This window comes from Ammospiza caudacuta, chromosome 2 (genome assembly GCF_027887145.1).
Source record: "Ammospiza caudacuta isolate bAmmCau1 chromosome 2, bAmmCau1.pri, whole genome shotgun sequence".
NCBI lineage: Eukaryota > Metazoa > Chordata > Aves > Passeriformes > Passerellidae > Ammospiza > Ammospiza caudacuta.
The window spans coordinates 42,939,151-42,958,309 of NC_080594.1; the positions used below are offsets into that span (position 1 = coordinate 42,939,151).

General features: G+C 39.2%; 1 protein-coding gene across 1 annotated transcript; it reads right to left on the bottom strand.

Annotated features, from left to right (window-relative positions):
• Positions 1-4,069: 4,069 nt before the first annotated feature.
• Positions 4,070-18,452, bottom strand: CCDC82 (coiled-coil domain containing 82). The gene is made up of 8 exons (XM_058825705.1): positions 18,299-18,452; positions 17,617-18,174; positions 16,893-17,124; positions 15,638-15,730; positions 13,506-13,630; positions 12,792-12,962; positions 7,672-7,857; positions 4,070-7,116 (listed from the first exon to the last, which is right to left on the bottom strand). Exons 2-8 carry the CDS (start codon positions 18,151-18,153, stop codon positions 7,051-7,053), a joined length of 1,410 nt encoding a protein of 469 aa, XP_058681688.1. The 5' UTR covers positions 18,154-18,174; positions 18,299-18,452; the 3' UTR covers positions 4,070-7,050.
• Between the last annotated feature and the right edge of the window lie 707 nt (positions 18,453-19,159).

The window sequence follows — 19,159 nt, forward strand, 5'->3', positions numbered from 1 at the left end:
GAGCTGGCCTTGCTGCAACTGGCAGCCGTCAGGTTCTGCGTGTTGGTGTAGGTGAGCTGCAAAGGAGGATGCAGAAATAGCTGGGAGCTGGCCGGCTTTATTAAATCAATATGCTGTTGTACTACTGTGGCTGCATTAGCCAAATTCCCAAATACCTCTGGTAATAATAAAAATGGCCCCCAAGCACGCAGAGACACATCCCTGATGGAAAACCTCCAAGGTCTTTTGGGACTGTACAGCCCTTAGTAGATGGGTGCATTATCTCTTTCAGTTCTGCAACAGGTCCAGTCAGAAAAATCCACAAATTTCATCTCAGCATACCGAGACCATTAAGCTGAGGATGAGGAGGAACTGACAATAACCCTCTCAGGTGTTTTTATCCCCTTCCAAGGTCATGCAAATAAATACTTTGAATGCCAGTGATGAAGTGACACATTCCTGGAAAATCCCCCCGAATATAAAAGGTATGTTGCATTAGACATACGGGAAATATAAAACCCTTCACTTTCATGACCCCCATCTGCTTCATGCAGCAACAAACATCAGGGTTTATTGCAAGATGTGGGTTTCCAGGTTCTGGCTTGGTGAGCATCAGCCAGAGCCTCCAGCCCCATGTTTGTTTCAGCAAATGCTTTGAGACTTTGCTGAGGGATAAGGTCTGTGGGAGAGGGTTTGGGGCTGTGCTGCCTTCAGAGGAAGGCATTATTGCTAACAGGAAAAGCGTTTTTTGTTGTTGTTTAACCTTGAACAACTGAGGAAGAGTGGGTTATTATTTTATATGTAACAGTAGCTTGAATCTGTTGAGAACAGTGGGTTGGCACAGCTGGAAAATGAAATTATAATGTTTGTAAAATAGTAGACAATGTTACCTTTGCTTCAGGCCTTGCTTGGGCTTTTATTTGTTCTGTACAGCTCAGATGTCATTACTGTGCTTAAGGGGGTCAGTCACAGAACACACGTGCAACAGTAACACACGAATCTCATGGAGAATAAGTGAGAGTGTTTTAAATGATCGCTTATCTGTTTTTCAAAGTGGCTGTGGGGATATGAAATCCATGGTGCTGCTCCGGAAGCTACCAAGACAGCTGGAGGAATTCTCTCGCTCTTACAAGACTTCATAGAACTCAGAGAGTGATCTTTCCAAGCAAAGAATATTTTTTTAAATTTTAACTTGAGACGTTTAAGATGCGCTTTTTGCCAAGCAGCATCTCGAGAGTTCGGTCTGCGTGTGATCTCTCCCTTCCGAGGCGAGAGGCAGCGGCTGCGGGGCTGCGCGGCGAGCCCCGCTCGCTCAATCCGCAGCAAATGCTGCCCCTGGTGTTTCCGAGCAGGAAATACCCCACAGCCATCCCTCGGCTTCCCAAGTTGTGTTCAGGAGACCCTGGCGAATGTCACCAACCCCTGGATACTGCCATCAGTCTTGGACTGGTCGGCTGTCAGTTTTCTTAAAAGCAAACGGTTCCTAACACGTTGTAACATCCATTGCGATTAGTGGCATTCTCATAAGCACACTCAGCATAAAACAACCTAAGAGGTCCTTGAACAATTAATTACTTTATTCCTTCTGTTGACACTAATTTGTGACCTTTTTACCTGACATTGTAATCTCACCTGAACTGTCATGCTTGAGCATTTTTTTATTCATAGCATTTTGAATTCCCTACTGCTGTTGAAGCTCTGAGTTTCCCAAAGCAGCAGCCCCCTCCAGATGAGAAAAGCACTTATTTGTGCTGGGTTCACAGCCAGGAATTCTCACCATAGACATCCCATCGTGCTAATAGCTTTCCAAAATGGAACAAAAAGATTGTGCTGAACCTGTGTCACCTAAAATCTTGAGTGCATGCTTCAGTCTCAGCACATGCCTCATTCCTCTGTGCTTAGAAATCACATATCAAATTGCTTCAAAGTTACATTAACTCCATATACTTAATATCAATCCTATAGAGGACTTTCTGAACTCGGAGCTTTGAATTTTCAGCCGTTTCCATTATTTACTTTTCAGTGAGAGTTCTTTGCCCTTTGCCATTTTGATTTCCTGGGGTATTCCCTGCTAGGCTCATGTACGATGCTGCTCACCTGGCAAATTGTTTAACTTTGAAGCAGAGTCTGACTGCACCTGAGTCAGTTTTCTCATCTTTAAATTTTGGGCACAAGCTGCTTGCAATTGCTGCTTTATTTAAACTGTGAAGTAAGAAATCTTGAACAGAGCATTCATGTTTGTTTGTTGGGATTTTGTTTGTTGTTTTTTGGGTTTTTAAACTAATAATAATTAATCTACAGAAACTGTGTTTATGTCTTATTTAATAAACAATAGGGGAAGAAACCCCAAACAATCCCATGCCACCACTTACTACCTAGACAATTACCAAAATTCACATCAACTATTCAGGGAAGTGGAACCACTGATGAGGTTATTATCAGGTTCTTTTAATATAATTTCACATATTTCTCATATTACTCTTTGGCTGGTAGATCATACTTTTTTTACATTCTTTTGTCTAATCTCTGAATTTAGATTAGAAATTGGTATTTTTCTTCTCAAAGCAGAATCAGAAAGGCAACTTTTTGAAGACTACTTTGTGTGTGCTGGGTATTTCTCTTGGAATGGTATTGTGTTTACAAGTGTTTGTGTAGCACACATGCACACTAGCACACTCTGTTTATCCAGACAGACTTAAAAATGGATAAAACTAGAAGCCTTTATTTATCCAAATAAATGTAAACTAGAGGAGCTAAGCATGGGAATCGCCTGTAATTGCCTGCTGAAGTGCTAAAAATAGCTGCTTTTTGGAAACAGGAGAAGCCTTCACTGTCGAAAAAGTGGCAGTAACAGCTATCTACTATTAGCAAACAACTTTCTTTCCAAAAACTGAAGGACACAGAGGGAGAAAAATCGTTTCTTTTCATACTTCACTGCAAGAACTGGACAGAATATAGACCAAAAAGAACCTCCTGTCCCTGAAGTACATCATGTTAGTCAGCCTGATCCTGTGCATAAATACCTTGTGTGAACTTCATCATTATCACCATCTCTAGTTACAGAACTTAAACTGGAGCAGATTATCAAAACATTACAGGAACTAAAGTAATTTCCAAGTATGATCATTAATCACCTGTGCAAAGTCTAATAGCATACTGAGCTCTCTTCATTGTTCCATTAAGACAGGTACTTCATCTTAATTAGAGCTACTGCTTCAAAAATTAACACCAAAAACAATTTAAAATGTCCTACTGGAACAAACATCTTATTCTCTCACCTCCTAACTCCATTCAGCTTCTCTGAGGTGGAAAAAAAAGCATGAAAGACTGGTCAGATTTCTAACTGCTCCCATCATTAGGTATTTGCACAATTTTTTTTCTGCTAGAAATATTCTTACTGATTGATTCTATATATAGAAAGTCTCAAGGGTGAGAGTCTTTGTGCTTCATGCTGTACTAGCATTTGCAGACAGACCTGGAAAATTTGATCTAAATTTTTACATATTTACTCTACTAAAGAATTTTTTAACTTCCTGTGGTGAAGACAAATGTAAAAGTGATGTAATGACACTTCATATTTGCTGTCTTTCAGAAACACTTCAGATAGAACAACAGCCGCAAAAGTATTATCACTTCCTCCCATCTCAGTGAGGCGAATATCAGAGTTTAAGAGACACAACACACACAAAAACATCAGCTCCTGCCAAATCAAATATCTGTTTCTTACTGAAACAGAAATGAGTGCTTTCAATTTACAGCATTTTTTTTAGTCCCACTGGTGATACCACAGCCAAGACTAGTAAACCTATGGAAGCACTTTCTACCTAGAAGTTTCATCAGGATACTTCTGTATACCTGCTAGCAACAAAAAAAACAATGATCTGGAAAAAATGCTGTAGATAGCACATGCTTTTTAGGTGAATAAAGAGGAGGTGAGGAACAAGTCTGGGCTATAAAAAAACAAGCAGAATGGACCAATTCAATTTCCAATCAAACTGTATCTATTCTTGAAATATTACCTGTAATCAGCAAGCCAGAGTTTCAAAAACTTATTCTTTATTTTCGTTGTGAATTGTTTTAATGTAGCAAAATGAGAGATCAACCATTCATTCTGATAACAAAATTTTAAAGCAAATTCATAGTCTTGAGAGTTTTCAGAAAATTCATACAGTAGCAAAAATTAGGACCAGTCAGGAAGGCTCTAAGAGGACATATTCCATTACATGGTACAGAACTCATTTCATAATGGTTTTCCTTTGTAAGAATTAAGGTACACCAAATGTATGTTATGTTCTAGAGAAATGAACAAAACTTTACAGAGATTTTGTTAACAGAAATAAGTGAGGTTTCAATAACTAAAATGGATATATTCAAGATGGATTCCTAAGTACTTTTAAGTTGATGGGTGTGTTCCCACCAATATTCCCAGAAGAACAGAAATGAGGGAGGAGAAGGAATACAGAAGGAAACCTTCAGCTTTGGTAACTAGGGAGATAGATATAAGACATACCAAACCTCAGAATTTTATGTGTCTAACTTACAGATAAGGTATGGAAAGACATAAGCTTACTTCATGGCAAGTCTCAATCTGTTTACTGGGAATTTTCATCTTGGTTTTGTATATCTTGTATCTGTACGTGGTAGAAAGGAGTACTGATGCTACCAACTTAGCCTAATAGCATTTAAAATATTGCTGAATTTCAAGTCTTTAAAAAAATAAAAGCAGTTAATTTCTCAAAACAAATGCTAGAAAAACAGTAGTGAATGATAAATCTAAGGTAGAATCTCTATGCAAAAAGGCAGCAGATGTTCATTGTTAAGCAATACATCTGGCAGCAGTTGCCTACCCAATCTGAGTATCTGTTCCCAGTAAAGTGGCAAAATAAATGTGGTGACTTCTTATGGACAAATCTATGAGAAATCAGGTTCCACTAGTTTTGCTGCTGAGAGAGTGACATGTTAAAACGATTCAGAGTATTAACAGTATCTTTCACTAAGTTATTCAGCCACAAAAGACTAATAGAGTATTTGCATACAGCAAGATGTAGGTTTCAAAACACTGTGCCCTTAATTTTCTTAGGCTACATCTGATTCTTTTTATATGCAGCCCAAAATACAGAGACAGAAACACTAAATAATTTGGGTTGGAAGGGACCTTTAATCATAATGGCCAGGAATATCTTCCAATATACCAGTTTTCTCAAAGCCCCATCCTGACCTAACCTTAACAGCCTTCAAGGGTGGAGCATCCACACCTTCTCTGGGCAACCTGTGCCAGTGCCTCACTGTGACGGTGTTCACAGGGGTTCTTGGATGAGGTAAGAGACTAGGATCTGACTCCATGTTTCAGAAGGCTTGATTTATTATTTTATAATATATATTACATTAAAACTATACTCAAAGAATAGAAGAAAAGGATTTCATCAGAAGGCCAGCTAAGAACAGAATCAGAAAGAATGATAACAAAGCTTCTGTCTCGGACAGAGAGCCCGAGCCAGCTGTGTGGCCATTAATTACAAACAAACCAACATGAGCCAGTCACAGATCCACCTGTTGCATTCCACAGCAGCAGATAACCACTGTTTACATTTTGTTCCTGAAGCCTCTCAGCTTCTCAGGAGGAAAAATCTTAAGGAAAGGATTTTTCATGAAAAGATGTCTGTGACACCTCACCAACTTCACAGTAAAAAATTTCTTCCCCTATGTCTATCTATACCTACCTTCTTTGAGTTCAAAACCTGTTGTCCTATCACTACAGGCCTTGGTAAAAAGTCTTTCTCCATCTTCCTTGTAGGCCCCCTTTAAATACTTAAAGGTTGCAATATGGTCCCCCCAGAGCCTTCCCTTCTCCAGACTGAACAACCCCAACTCTATCAGCCAATCCACACCTAGCCCTCTGATCAATTTAGGGACCCTCCTCTGGACTTGCTCCAGCAAGGAGGACGTCCTGTCTTTCCTGTGCCAGGACCCTAGAACTGGACGCAGCATTCCAGGTAGGGTTTCAGAAGAGCAGAGAGGCAGAATCACCTCTTTCAGCCGGCTGGCCATGCTGTTTGGGATGCAGCCCAGGACACAGTGGACTTTCTGGGCTGTGAGTACACATTTGCAGTTCTTGTCCAATTTTTCAGAATGGGCAGAACCATACTTAAACCCTTCCAAAATCCTTGAAAATCTACTCTGATTTGGGTTTCATGCAATTCTGGTAAGCCATGCATCCTGTTTCTGACTAACTCCTACTTTCTCTTAAGTTACACTGAAAGAATTCTTGCTTATCTTCCTTGGGCATATTAACCCCTTCTCTTAGGGTTACTCCAAGTGCTGCCATTATGTTTGCACAATGTAACCCAATGTTTAAAATCTCAGTAAATTGCCCCAGCTACTTATCAGAGACAGCAATGTGGGCCCATGTGCTCATTTAAATGGCTGAGCCAGACTCAGTCTGTATGACGCCCATACTGTGACTCATCACCTACTTTCTCAAGAGAGGAATGACTACTGTGCTGCAAATGCAGTCAGGACTGCAGAATATTTCCTCTGTTGCCTTGCAACTGTCTATACTGATTCATCAGAGGAGAAATAGATCTTTGCATTTGGGTCCTGTTTGTTGTAACTATCATTCTAACTGACTGGACTGACTTGTACATAATGAGCAATAAGGAAGGTAAGATGCAAGTCCTAAGTTGTGGTATAACAAAGCCTTACCTTTCCAAATATACCCATTTCAAAAGATAGCAGCATCTCCTGTGTTGTCTACAATGCAGCTCAATCTGAATAGGTGGAAATTTTATTCCACAAGTAAATAGACATTGAACTGATATTTCTAACAGTAGGAAACTTAAAGTGATTAATGCAGTAAGCCTGGAAGGACTGATTTGGTAAAACTTTGGATTTGTATTGACACAGATGAGAAAAAAAGATACAGCACATTATCAAACAGTAATTTAAAGGCATATGAATTTCTGTGTAACAGCCTACATAGAAGTCTTGAAGTCCAGGCAGAGATAAAGTGCATGCAGATGAAGTAGGCCATTCACATTTTTAAAGATGTCTTTCAAAGAGCTATATGACCTCTTAATCAATTTTCTCTTCTTGGAAATTGTCTGCATCTTCCAGGTAATCTTCAAGATCATTGTATCTCTGTGAATGAAATAAAATTTGTACAATTTATCCATATTTAATAACTGAATTATGCAGACACTGCTTTTCTTGTTCAACACATGACCAAGCATGCCAATAACAATTTAGAGGCTATATCTAAAAGCATACTAAATACAATTGTACTACAAATTGTCTTAAAATAGTTCACGAAGTGGTTCTGAACAATTAAAAGTTCATCAGTGTAAACAGAATTCTAAAATACTCTTGCTGTGTCTCATGTACATCTTTCCCATCTTTCTAAGTTACAGCTCAAGTTTGTTATGTTGCTGCTTTTAAATGAAACAGGGGCCAGCCCACCACAGCCCAGAAATCACGCAGCTGTCAAAACGCTTCATGTCAAAAGCTGATACAAACTCTGTGTGAGCACAGCAGCACACCACTGCTTGAAACATTGGGTCAGGAGAAATGGGGGAATGGTTGAACTGAGTTGTACTATTGATGAACAGTAACTCAGAACTGATCCATTAAATCAGACATTTTATCAGAACTTACTTTCATCTGCTTGCAAAAGAATACAGGGAATAACAGTCATACCTTCTGAATCCACCCAGTCTCTTCCAAGTGGCTGAAAAGCCGCTCCACAGTGTCTTTGACTGGTTCATCCTCAACACCATCCAATTCCACAATGGAGCTGCAATCCATGTATAACTTGTACTTGAAGTGTTTCAAGTTGTGATAAACTCTTGTACGATTTGCACACACCGTACCAACCTTCAAAACCTAGGCCAGAGCAAACAAAACATTCCCTTGGATAGAACCATATTTATCTTTACAGAATTGGCGGGCTAATCTAATAAGATTTAACCAGTCAGTCCAGGAAATTGTTTGGAACAATGAAATAAACAGAATGACACTACATACATAAAATTAGTACAAACCCATGTAGTTTTCACAGCCACAGCAGAAAGATTTTTGAGCAAGCAGGCAGCCAGCAAATCCAAGCAATGTCAGCTTATCAGTGCTGTCTTCTTGCAAACACAATCATGTTTGTAATTGGTTGTATCTTTCCTATCTCCTGGTGGAACTTTGTTACAAAATCACTAACACTTTAGACAACCATCATATTGTGAAAGCAGGGGAAGAGAAATTATTTGCTTACTGAGGAATTATTTGCTTACTTTTGCTTAATATGTAAGTACTTCCTAGGGAGAAGAAATACCAGTTTTAACATTTTGTAGACTGAATAACATACAATATTTCTTCAAGAAATACATATAAACATATATAGGCATACACCTCACAGCACTTAAATGAAGAGGCTGAACTTCAAAAAAATGAAATCTGAACTTGAAGCTTTATACAATACAAACATTAATCTGCAACTGTCTGGGAGGAATAGCTAAGCTATGATGGTGCAGAAAATAAAACCTCTGCATCTCCCAGTTATTACCAGTTTTACCTCTATGATTTTCAAGCAGAAAAGATGGAACTGAATTATTTCAGTTTTTTCACAGCAGTATTTATAGGCAACCAAATGGTAAAATGTGCCTGTTTTGAACCGATGTCTTGTGACACCTTTCCATAACAAGTATGTAAATGGTTAAAGTTCTCTGCATTAGTAATGCAAGCTACCTGCAATTGCATTGTTGTTTCACATCACATGCAGATATATATATATATATATATAAGAATCAACTAAATTTTAAGCAAGACTATTTCTTCTGAGCCACAAAAGTGATACCTTTTATTGCTAATAATCCAAATACTCTCAAATTACAAGCAGGTTAAGCTTTACTTAATACTTACAATTCACATTTTCAGGGAGCTTTTCTGAATGCATGACCAAATGTTTGCATCTGTGAGCAGTTCCCCAGATCATCTGACCTACCTGTGCAACCTAGCACTAGCTCTATCTGCTGACAATGGAAGTGACAGAAAAGTGTAGTTTTAAAGATTATGTAAATGGAATTTATATGTGTGTGTTATAGATTCTCTTAACTATATGATTATATCTCAATTTCTTAAACATATTAATCAGCAGCTCAGTGGATATCATCAGGCATAGTATCAGTTAAGTCAAAAGAGACAAACTCACTTAAAAGCACTTTTGATCTGACCTACAGTAAATTATTATTTACTGAAATTTTAAACATTTTGAGATAAAAATGCCTATTACTATATTTTAAGTCTCTACTGATCATGTAAATGTTATACCTATATACAGCTCCATTTTCTAATATCCCCAAAACTGAAAAACTAAGGCTTGTTTGGTGCTGCAGGTGCTTCTTAAGTGCAAGACCTATCAACTAATGCTGATTAATTCAAATTTCCAGAAGCACCATTTCAAATACTGCAGCAATGAAGAACTGAGCTGCCAGTGTTTCGTAGAGCATTGCACAACTTTTCAAGTATCCCAGGCAACGAGGTGTGGCATTTGGAACATTATGTGATATAAAATAAGAGATACCATCTTACATCAAACTGGTGGCCCAGTTTTCTCCCTTGTGACAACAGCTAGCAGGAGATATGTAGGAAGTTAGTATAAGATCCAGCACAAACATTAGAATGACCATAAGACTACTGCACATTTTCTGGCAGTCAAGAGTTAAGATTGTCTGTATCATCCCAGATATCATGTTTCATAGTGTGAAAGAACCTTCCCCAAGAACCTGTCTAAATTGTTTTGGGATCTAATAGTATTCTTCCCTTCCAAAATCTCCTGTGGCAGTGAGTTTCATAGCTTATTTATGTGCGACATGGAGAAATGCCAAAGGCAAATAGCTAAATATCATATAAATGTAACCATGTATTGTGTTTTTAAGCAAGAAAGATAGTCTAAAAATACAATGCTATTTCAGAATGCAGCTTTGGAAAGAATCTCAGTACTGTACTCTAATTTTTTCCCCTCACAGTTCTCAGTCCCTCTGTGTTAATGCTTAACTTATCTACTCAAGCTGGCCCTATCAGCCAAAGTTGTGTTAAATCACTTTGTATGGAATGTAGGAGCATGGTTGGACAATAGCACAACGTGTAGTGACTAAATCCATGTCCTCTAAGCCTGTTTATAAACAGAACACCAAGACAAAGTAGAAAACAGTTTATAAACCAGATGACATAGGAAGCAAGGAAGTGTGGGGGACACTTATATCTCCAAACCTTGTGATTCTCCCTGATGAGGGGAAAATGAGAATTGGCACCTAAAGAGTGAACAATCACTGCAAGCCTAAGCAAAATTGGAACAGCTGTTTCTCTTCTATTTCTACTGGCAAAGCAGAATACTTCAGAGATGAGAGAAAAGGAAAGTTTTATGCAGAAGAAAGAGGTTGGAGGTCTGTTTTTGTTCTCTTCACATCCACTTTTCTCAGGTATTTTCAAACAAATCTATAGAAAATAGTCCAACTACTGTTCTGTGTTTCTGTTCATTCTGATCTGTCAGTGCTGAACTGCCTTCTCTGTGAGTCAATTAGGCTTGTGAAATGGCAGTTTTATGCAGCTCCGTGAGCCTCTTTTTCTTTTATATTTTTTCTAAATTGGCAGGACAAGTTGCTCAATGCACTGCCAGCAGAGCTTTAAAGACAACTTGAGAACAGTACTTTTAGCAGTCTAAACTGAAGGTCACCATAAGAACACAAATGTTGCATTACAAGATACTATCAAAAATGACTGGAAAGTGCTCAATTACTCTCTCTCCTGAGCTTCCTTAACAGCCACTGAGCTATACTGAGCAGGCACATAGCAGACATCCCCAGATGCTGGTGTACACAGGGTAAAAAAAGCTCTTCTTTTGTGCTGCTAAGCCGAAGAGGACAAAAATGAACTAGCAATTTAGTTCAGTATTCCATAGGATATTTCAAGTTTTTTCCAAAGTGAAAAATAGCCAACACTTTATGCAGGACAACATTTGGTCAGAAGTGAGGGAAGTGCTACTGTTATGTCCACAGTTAAGCTGAAAGTTAGGTAAAGATTAAATTCTTGTGCTAGTTCACTAATTATTTCTGTTAGGTTAGGTAAGGCACACACTTCTCATGAAAAACTGAGTATTTTTAAATTAGTGATCAGTGTGTAAGGAAGAATGCCTATGACAGACTGCAGTATCAGTGCTGGGATGATTGCAGAGGACTTACTTTACTCCAATAAACAGGTTTAAAAAGGGGAAAAGCATTGCTGGAAAAGCCTAGCTTTCTTGACTATCATGCACATACATACTTTTCAAAACAGAGTATCAGCAACTGCTGCTCAGAAGGGTCTGTAATATAAGAAAAACTGTCAAATATTTTTAAGCTCCTGCATTACATGCAGAGCCTGTAGGATGACAAAATTATAATCATGGTGACAGCTCTCAAATCTGTAAATTAAAGAATTTGCAAACACCCAAACAACACAGGTTTGAGCTTCAGTAAGGTATTATTCCTGTTTGGCAAGGGCTTCACTTTATTTTTACTTAAGAAATCCTATTATACCTCATTACCAAATATACTTAAAAAACCTCTGCTTCTGAAACTTTTTTATTTTCAACAAATACTGTGAGGAACTTCAGCTGTGTTCAAGAATTCTTTTACACTCACAAATAAAATACCATCTGTGTCTCCTGAAAGGGAAGAAAGGCAGAACTTGGATATCAGCTTGGTAAAACAACTGTAGCAATATTTTATTCTTGACAAATCAAGTGCTTTGAATTTATCATAAGAGGTCATGAATTGCATTACTGAAGGTCATATGCATACCTAAAAATCATAACAATTTTGCGTAGATGTAATTTTGAAGGGAAGGTCTCTAAATATTAGAAGCACCCAGATTCTTGAGAGTCAAGGTTTTCAAAAGGCTCAGCTGTGAAATAAAATTGTATTAGGCTATTATTAAAATATTTTAGGTGACTTATTAAATCACCTAAAATGACTGCCTAATGGAACATTATGTAACAACATGAAAGATGCCTTTTAGTTAAAAAAAAAAATCTAATCCAATAAAAGTAACAACTGAGGGAGAAATAGCTGGAAGACTACCTAAATGGAAGTGTTCTCTAGTTTGGACAAGTAATTCTGATAATGCAGTAATGGGGAAAAGGCTCTAATAAAATGTATTGATGTAGCTACGAACAAGTTTTCTTGAAAGGAGATCAGCAAGTGTAAATGCATCTGAGATGCCAAGATAATTTGTCCTGACTAAATAGCTACATGGCAAATAGCAGATGTAGGAAAAACATCTGAAGAATGAAGCAATAAATTTTGACAAGGTCACACTTGGACTGCTAGAAAGACCATTGCACTGTTTCACTCAGAGTTTGAACCTAGAGCAAATAAGAACTGCTGGAGTGTACGTGGACCCTCCAAGTGCTAGAGGCAGAGCAGGCACGGAATTAGTAAACCTAGCAACCCAATGTTGAACAAACCTTACCTGCACCAAAACAGAAAACACAATCAATCATACAATGGCAATGAGTGTCCCTCACACAGAAAGTTACTTTTACAGCATTTCTGACCACCAATCAATGCAAGATTCCTGCTGGGAAAGTCTTAAGGGCATTATAGGCACACACAAAGGTAAAGGAAGGGCTTTTTCATTAAGAGGTAGATGTGGGGAGGAAACAGCACAAGGGTCATTGTGATGCAGGCAAAACCAAAGGTCACAGAAAAACATCTGATTTATTTTCCTGATAAAAGAAAAACTTAAAAATAAAACTGAAAAATATAGTGAAAATATAGTGCTGAAATTACCTGTTTATCACCAGACATGAAGTCATCCACTTCCAAAGTTTTACTATTATAAAGCCTTCCAGAGAGCACTACATTGAACTTGCACCACCGCTTCAGCTCACAGGCCTGACAAGACATATTCTGTGCACTTTGCAAGCTTATGCGAACATCTGGGTAACAATCCACACGCTCCTGTAAAACAGATTCCAAATAACATTAAAGAACCACTGCAAACTGAACGATGCTTCTAACAGGCTACTGAGTGCTCTGTACTCACAAAAAATTAGTCCAATAGAAATGAAACAAAATTTCATTATTACAGTGATCACTAAATCATCACACCCATGACACTAATTCTCTTCTAGTAATATACATACAACAACTAATTGCTCTATACTGACCTATTTTTTGTAGTACTAGAAAGTTCATGATTAACATACTGTTTACCTTTTTGTGGGAGGAGAAAAAAATCTTAGAACATTTAGCAAGTGACAAAAAAATCCTCAAATGTCAACTGCTGAAGTTAGCAGGAGACACATTCAGGTAGCTGAGAACAGATTCTTTTCTGCTACCTGAATGTTTGTCTGGTTATCAACAGGTAAAATATTTTTGATATTTATATAAGCACCAAAACAAATTATTTAAGTTAAAGAACAATAGTTGCTATTAAAAATATAATTATAGCGATTGTTGCACCTTCACAGAATTTCAGCATTTAGAGTAGGATCTAGATACCTTGTATCGATCCTTCCAGCGACTTCTACAGATCAAGTTCTCAAGGCGAGGCTGAATGAAGCGGTCATCCAAATAATGCAGTGAGAGCAGCATCTCTTGCGCATACTTCTTCTGTCTTGTTCCATCTGTTCAGTGAGAATCATCACTAATATGCTGACCACCCTACGTTGTACAAGCTCTTTAGATAAAATTTTCAAGGACATTATGCTTCTGTATACTACGAATTATGAATGATTTTACTAAACTGTTATTGAATGCATTTGCTACTGTTACCCATAAAAGTGATCTATGCAATCCATGCATCTTGCTAAAAGGATATATTTTATTATTTAGAAGGGGTACAAGCACAAATTCTATAATCAAGCCAAAAGCTCTCATCCCAAATGGAGATCCATTCACTCAATCCTATTTAAAACAACAGAAAAGGAGGAAGCATGCGGTGGAATGTCATGCTTTTCAACAAACCTGTTTAATTTGTTTGAAATGTATAAGGGAAGTGGTTGGAATCCACAAACAAACTGCTTTGAGCTACTTCAGAGCAGAAATTTCAACAACTCTCTTTGTCAAAGATCACAGAGAAACTGATCTTTACGTTATTAGCACAGTCAGATGTCTTGAGTTAGCATAAGTACTTCCAAATACTCAAGCAAAAGAAATAAAAAAGCATGAGGATGAGTAAAACTACCACTATTACTGTTTCCCAAATACATGCTGGACTCCAGGAATTAAACAGGACTTCCCTAGATGGAGGCCAATGCACACTGCCCTGGAACCTCAGTGTGTACAGACACAAAACTTAATTCAGCTACCCTCCCATGCCTTCTAGCAAAGCTGTTATCCAAAAAAAAGGCAGACCTGAGAAGGGCCACTGGCTATCCAGCTTTCTATATAAACGTAGTTAATTATCATTATAGCCACCATAATTGCAACTAACTGTTTTCCATATTCACTTACATACATATTTGCAGTATGAGCTTGAAGAGGCTGTGCTAGACCACAAAACAAAAGCCCTCCCAATAAAAAGCAAGTGTGAACTCCAATACTATAGTATTGGAGTTACAGCTGTTCTTGAGTCAAAACTAATGAAGAGATTCACTTCCATTAACTCAGAGCAATCCATTCTATGTTACAAAAATACATTTTGTAATGCTAGGCTATGTTCATACAATGTTCATGTACAACCTCCAGCTCACCCGCAGAGCTCATTTACTTCCAGCAACTTGGCAGTAAATTGTTACATTTTATTGAGCAGATATCATTTGAAATAGAAGGAAGCTATTACAACATTAATCTGGCAGTGCTTACTTATTACTTTTCAAAGGCCTGTTTTTACTCGTTGAAACAAAACAAACCAAACACCTGAAAGAACTAGCAGTGGTAGATGAAAGACATTTTTTAGCTCCAAGAGTATACAGCCTTTATTCTGAGGTCTGTGGTGTACTTCAGTTTCTCCATTCCCTCTAGATTCTCGATGACACCAAAACCTCCACTCTTGGCATTTCACTAATTCCTTCCATAATCTGACACTGACAGTCCTCTCCTTAATCCCATCTTTACAGGGTTTATAAAACTATGTATGAGGTGTTATTCAGCCCCACTAGGCCAAATGCCAAGAAGCACTTCCTCAGAAAGAGTAAGACAAGTACTGACTGCAGCTGAAGCTTATTTATCTGATGTGTTAAAAAAAAGGGAAAAATTATATAGAGTCATCTTCATAACTAAAAGCCTTTATAATCTATCAAATTCCTAAAAAAAAAAGCTGTGAAGTACAAGACATTTTGACAAACCAGCTGACCTTGCAATGTTTTCATTGAGGTATCTGCTTTGAAACTAATTTGGTTTTCATGCTGGAAAGGTTACTACTGATTAGGAACACAGAAACACATTCCTACATCTCAAGAAGGCATTTTGAGCCTTCCGTGCTCAAGAATTAAGTCTAAACATTTTTCCAAGATTACTGTATCATTTTCAGATAGAGTCCCCTCTGCTCTCTCCCACCAAAGTTAAATAGCAGGAAAATCATAGATTTCAGGACCCTCAGTTCTATTATCAGGAAAAACACCCTTCCCTAGAACAAATGGCTTTGTATAACTTCAAATGCATTAATATATTATTTAAAGAAATTTACTTACCATATAATGAGCTCAGAAAAGTGTCATCAATTGCATTTATGAGGAAAGCCTTTACTATTCTTTTGAAGTGTACATAATGATCACAGCGAGATACTGGGAAGAAAGCAATACAACCAAAATTTACCAAAAGAAGGGAAAACAAAAAGAGTCATGTTAGAAGTCCTGTAAGAAGAATTCTTCTCCAGCATTGTAAGTTTATAGTTTTAAAGTTATTTAAATATAGATTTAGAAATAATTTCAATGCACAACATACACACCCACAGGATTTCGCCTTAAAATTGTGCTTCTTATCCCACTGTTCCTACAGAATTTTAGCATTCTAAAGTCACATGTGCTTCCAGCAAGAAGAGTCCACAGCAAGACCTACAAACACTAAGAAAAGTGCAGAATTTGTTCTACAAATAGCAGAAAATAATATAAATCAGAGAAGACCAAGCTTATGTTGTGGTCACGAGTTTTTTGCTTGCACTTTGTTTGTTGTGTTATTTTTTTTTTTCAAGTACAATTCTTCTGAGGTCTTCACTGGGGAAGAAATACAACAAATGCTTGTAACAACTACAACGATCACTGACTGTCCAGTCACTACAAACCTACTTCTGAACAACAAAATACAGAAGAAAATAACTTGCATAAGGTTTTGCTTCAAATCTCTCTGCTCCATCCAGAAACTGGTTTTCATAAAAGAACAACTTGAAGAGTTTTCCTGCTCTGTGGAATTCAGCAGAGATTGGCCAGTGAAGTCAGAAACCCCACTAGAGCTCTGATCCCAAGTCTTGCCACCACAGAATAAAAATACATAAAAAACCCCGAAACAAAACAGAAAAACAACAACAACAAAAAAAAATTCCAAGCCTAAACCTGTAGCAAGAACAGAATTTGGACAGATTAACATAGCTGCTGTTAGCATAAACCACAAGACTGTAGGAATGAAGGATGATGCCTTCAGGTCTCCACAGGAATTAATGCATCATAGGCAGTCTACTTCATCCTAAATCAGACCAACTGAAAAAAAAAATTGTGCAATAAGGTTTCACTTTCTTCCTTCCAACTTATACCCTCTCTTTAATTAAATATTTAAAGACTGCAAAAGTTTACTGTGGAAATCAGAATACTTTCATAATAAATTGAAAGGTTTCAGGTATCTGCTTTTAAATATCCTATCCTATTCTTTAGCACTTGTATTTAGCCCATTAATTTTTATTACAGTACTATGAGCTAGTTATAAATGAAAAATTATCACTAATTTTGATCTTACACTGTGGGATGTAGTGTGCCAGCAGCTCGCTGTTTGATGGATTTGGTTGCTTTTGATGTGGCTGATTTTCATTCTTCACATGCTCTGTGTTGTCAATGTCATTACCATCATCGTTTTCCTCTTCCTCTACTATAAAATCTTTCATGCTGTCACCATCAGTTTCACTGCCTTCTGAAGGTGTGAGGGGCAACTGACAGAATGGCTCCTCTTCTATTGCTTCACCATTAGAATCCTAATTAAATTTTAAAAAGTACTTCAAACACAAGAATTTTCAGTATTTGCACAGACAAAATCCTACATACACCAGCTAAGATTTTTGACCATCTAAAACCATAATTTTTTCAATTAACAAGAAAGCACACATTTCCAAAAAATACGTAATTCTGTATTAGACAACAAGTACTTTCAGCTTTAAATTAGCCATTTCCATCCATGTAACTCTCTTCAGTCCACTTCTAGGAGTTAAGCTAACAGACCTATAAGACTGACCCTAAGACTCTAATATTCAGCAAGTATTCTGCTTCCTGATAAAAAGAACTTGATAGATTTTCAGCAGTCAATAGTTATCCAGTCAATGTGACTGTTAAAATATTACAGAATTACTTATTTGTCATGCATTCAAACATAAAAAATCCAACTGATTTGTACCTCTTTACCCTTTCCTGAGATTTTTTTTTTTGGGGGGGGATTTCCTCCAATTAAATTTCAAAGATAAAACCCTGACCTCACAACTTGCACTGCTACAGGACCTCCGCGCTGTGCTTTGTCTTACAAGCTCCTTCAATTTTGCGAGCACTTTCTGTTTCCTGCTAGTAGAAGCATTCTCTGTAGGGCATGTTTTATCAGGCTGCTGTTCGCAACTCTCATCGTCATCCATTATACAGCGGCGTTTGGCAGAGACCCTTCTCACAAGTATGTCACTGCCCTCGCTTCCATCGCTGTCGTACATGACAGAGGCGCTCAGCCTCTTGCGCTTCCCAGGCACAACGCACTCATCGTCACCATCTTCCGCTACCTCCCCGCTGTGGTGTTTCTCCTGCGGATCGGAAGGGCTGCGCTCCACAGCCGCCGGATCTTTCTCATCTATTTCGCTTTCGGATGAGGCAGACTCCTCCTCTGAGGAGGTGGCTGAGGATTCGTCATTGCTGTCCGGCAGTATGAGCGCCCTTCTAGTGCGTCTCCAATCCACTCGGGATCTGGGTGATGCCACTTCTTTCTTATTTCTTGTTTCGTATCTTTTGACAGATGTTTTTACCCCCATCGGAAAGCTGTAGCAACACACCTAAATATAAACCGGCAGAACAAAGCACTTGTTACACTGTGCTATTCAGAGAGGAGAAAATAAAAAAAAGGAGTACATTTTGCTCCGCATGCTCATGACTTAGCAGCACCATTAAGAGACTCACTCGTAAACCGGCACCGAACAGCACTCAGCGCGCACAGCAACTTCTCCAGAGGCTGCACCTCGCTCAGGACGCGCAGAAGCGCCCGGCTCGGCGTGGCTGCACGGAGGAAGGATTCGGGTCTGGGGCGCCGCTCCCCCTCCCAGGGCCGGCTCCCGCTCCCAGGGCCGGCTCCCGCTCCCGCTCCGGGGCCGTTCGGAGCCGCTCCCGAGCCTCGGGACACCCCAGCTCGCGCGCCGCCGTTTCCCGCCGCGCGCCGCCTCAGCCGCCAAGCGCGGGCTCCCGCCCCCTCCACTGCTGCACGCATCGCGATTGGCCACCGTGCCTGTCACTCATGCCGCCGCGATGTTTACGGAAGTGCGGTCACGCCGCGGAGGGGGTCGGGAGGAGGGTTTGTATGCGTTGGCGCGCAGTGGCTGGTGACGTAGAGGTGGCGAGTTCGAGTCCTGCCTCGGCGCCCTCCCCGTGCCTCACCCGGAGGCCTGAGGCATTGCTGTCGTGTGGTGGTTTAATTGTCTGTGTCCGTCCTCGGTGCATCCCCGAGAAAAGTCTGCGTGGGCTTGTGGGGTACGGCAGCTCCGCAGCGGGGGTGGCAGGGCTCGCCCTGGTCTGGGGCGCTCCCCACCACAGGAGCTTCCCTCAGCAGCCTGGGAGCAAACCCGGTGGGTTTGTGAGGGGTGCCTGAGGGAGCTGGGGGTGTTTGACCTGGAGAAAAGTGGGCTCGGAATGGCCTTATCGTTCTCTACCACTGCCTGAAAGAAGGGCGTAGCAAGGATGGGACAAGGGGAAATGGCCTCAAGTTGTGCCGGGGGGCGGGGGCGTTAGGTTGTACATTAAGAAAAAAAACTTCTCTGAAAGGAGCAG

What these genes read in the sequence shown, in the direction of transcription:
- CCDC82 (XM_058825705.1), bottom strand. Translation starts at nt 18,153, where the DNA reads ATGGGGGTAAAAACATCTGTCAAAAGATACGAAACAAGAAATAAGAAA. An exon ending in TTTTCTGAGCTCATTATATG is followed by an intron (nt 13,631 to 15,637) that starts GTAAGTAAATTT and finishes CTCACTGAACAG; the next exon opens with ATGGAACAAGACAGAAGAAG. An exon ending in GCTGGAAGGATCGATACAAG is followed by an intron (nt 12,963 to 13,505) that starts GTATCTAGATCC and finishes TCTGTTTTACAG; the next exon opens with GAGCGTGTGGATTGTTACCC.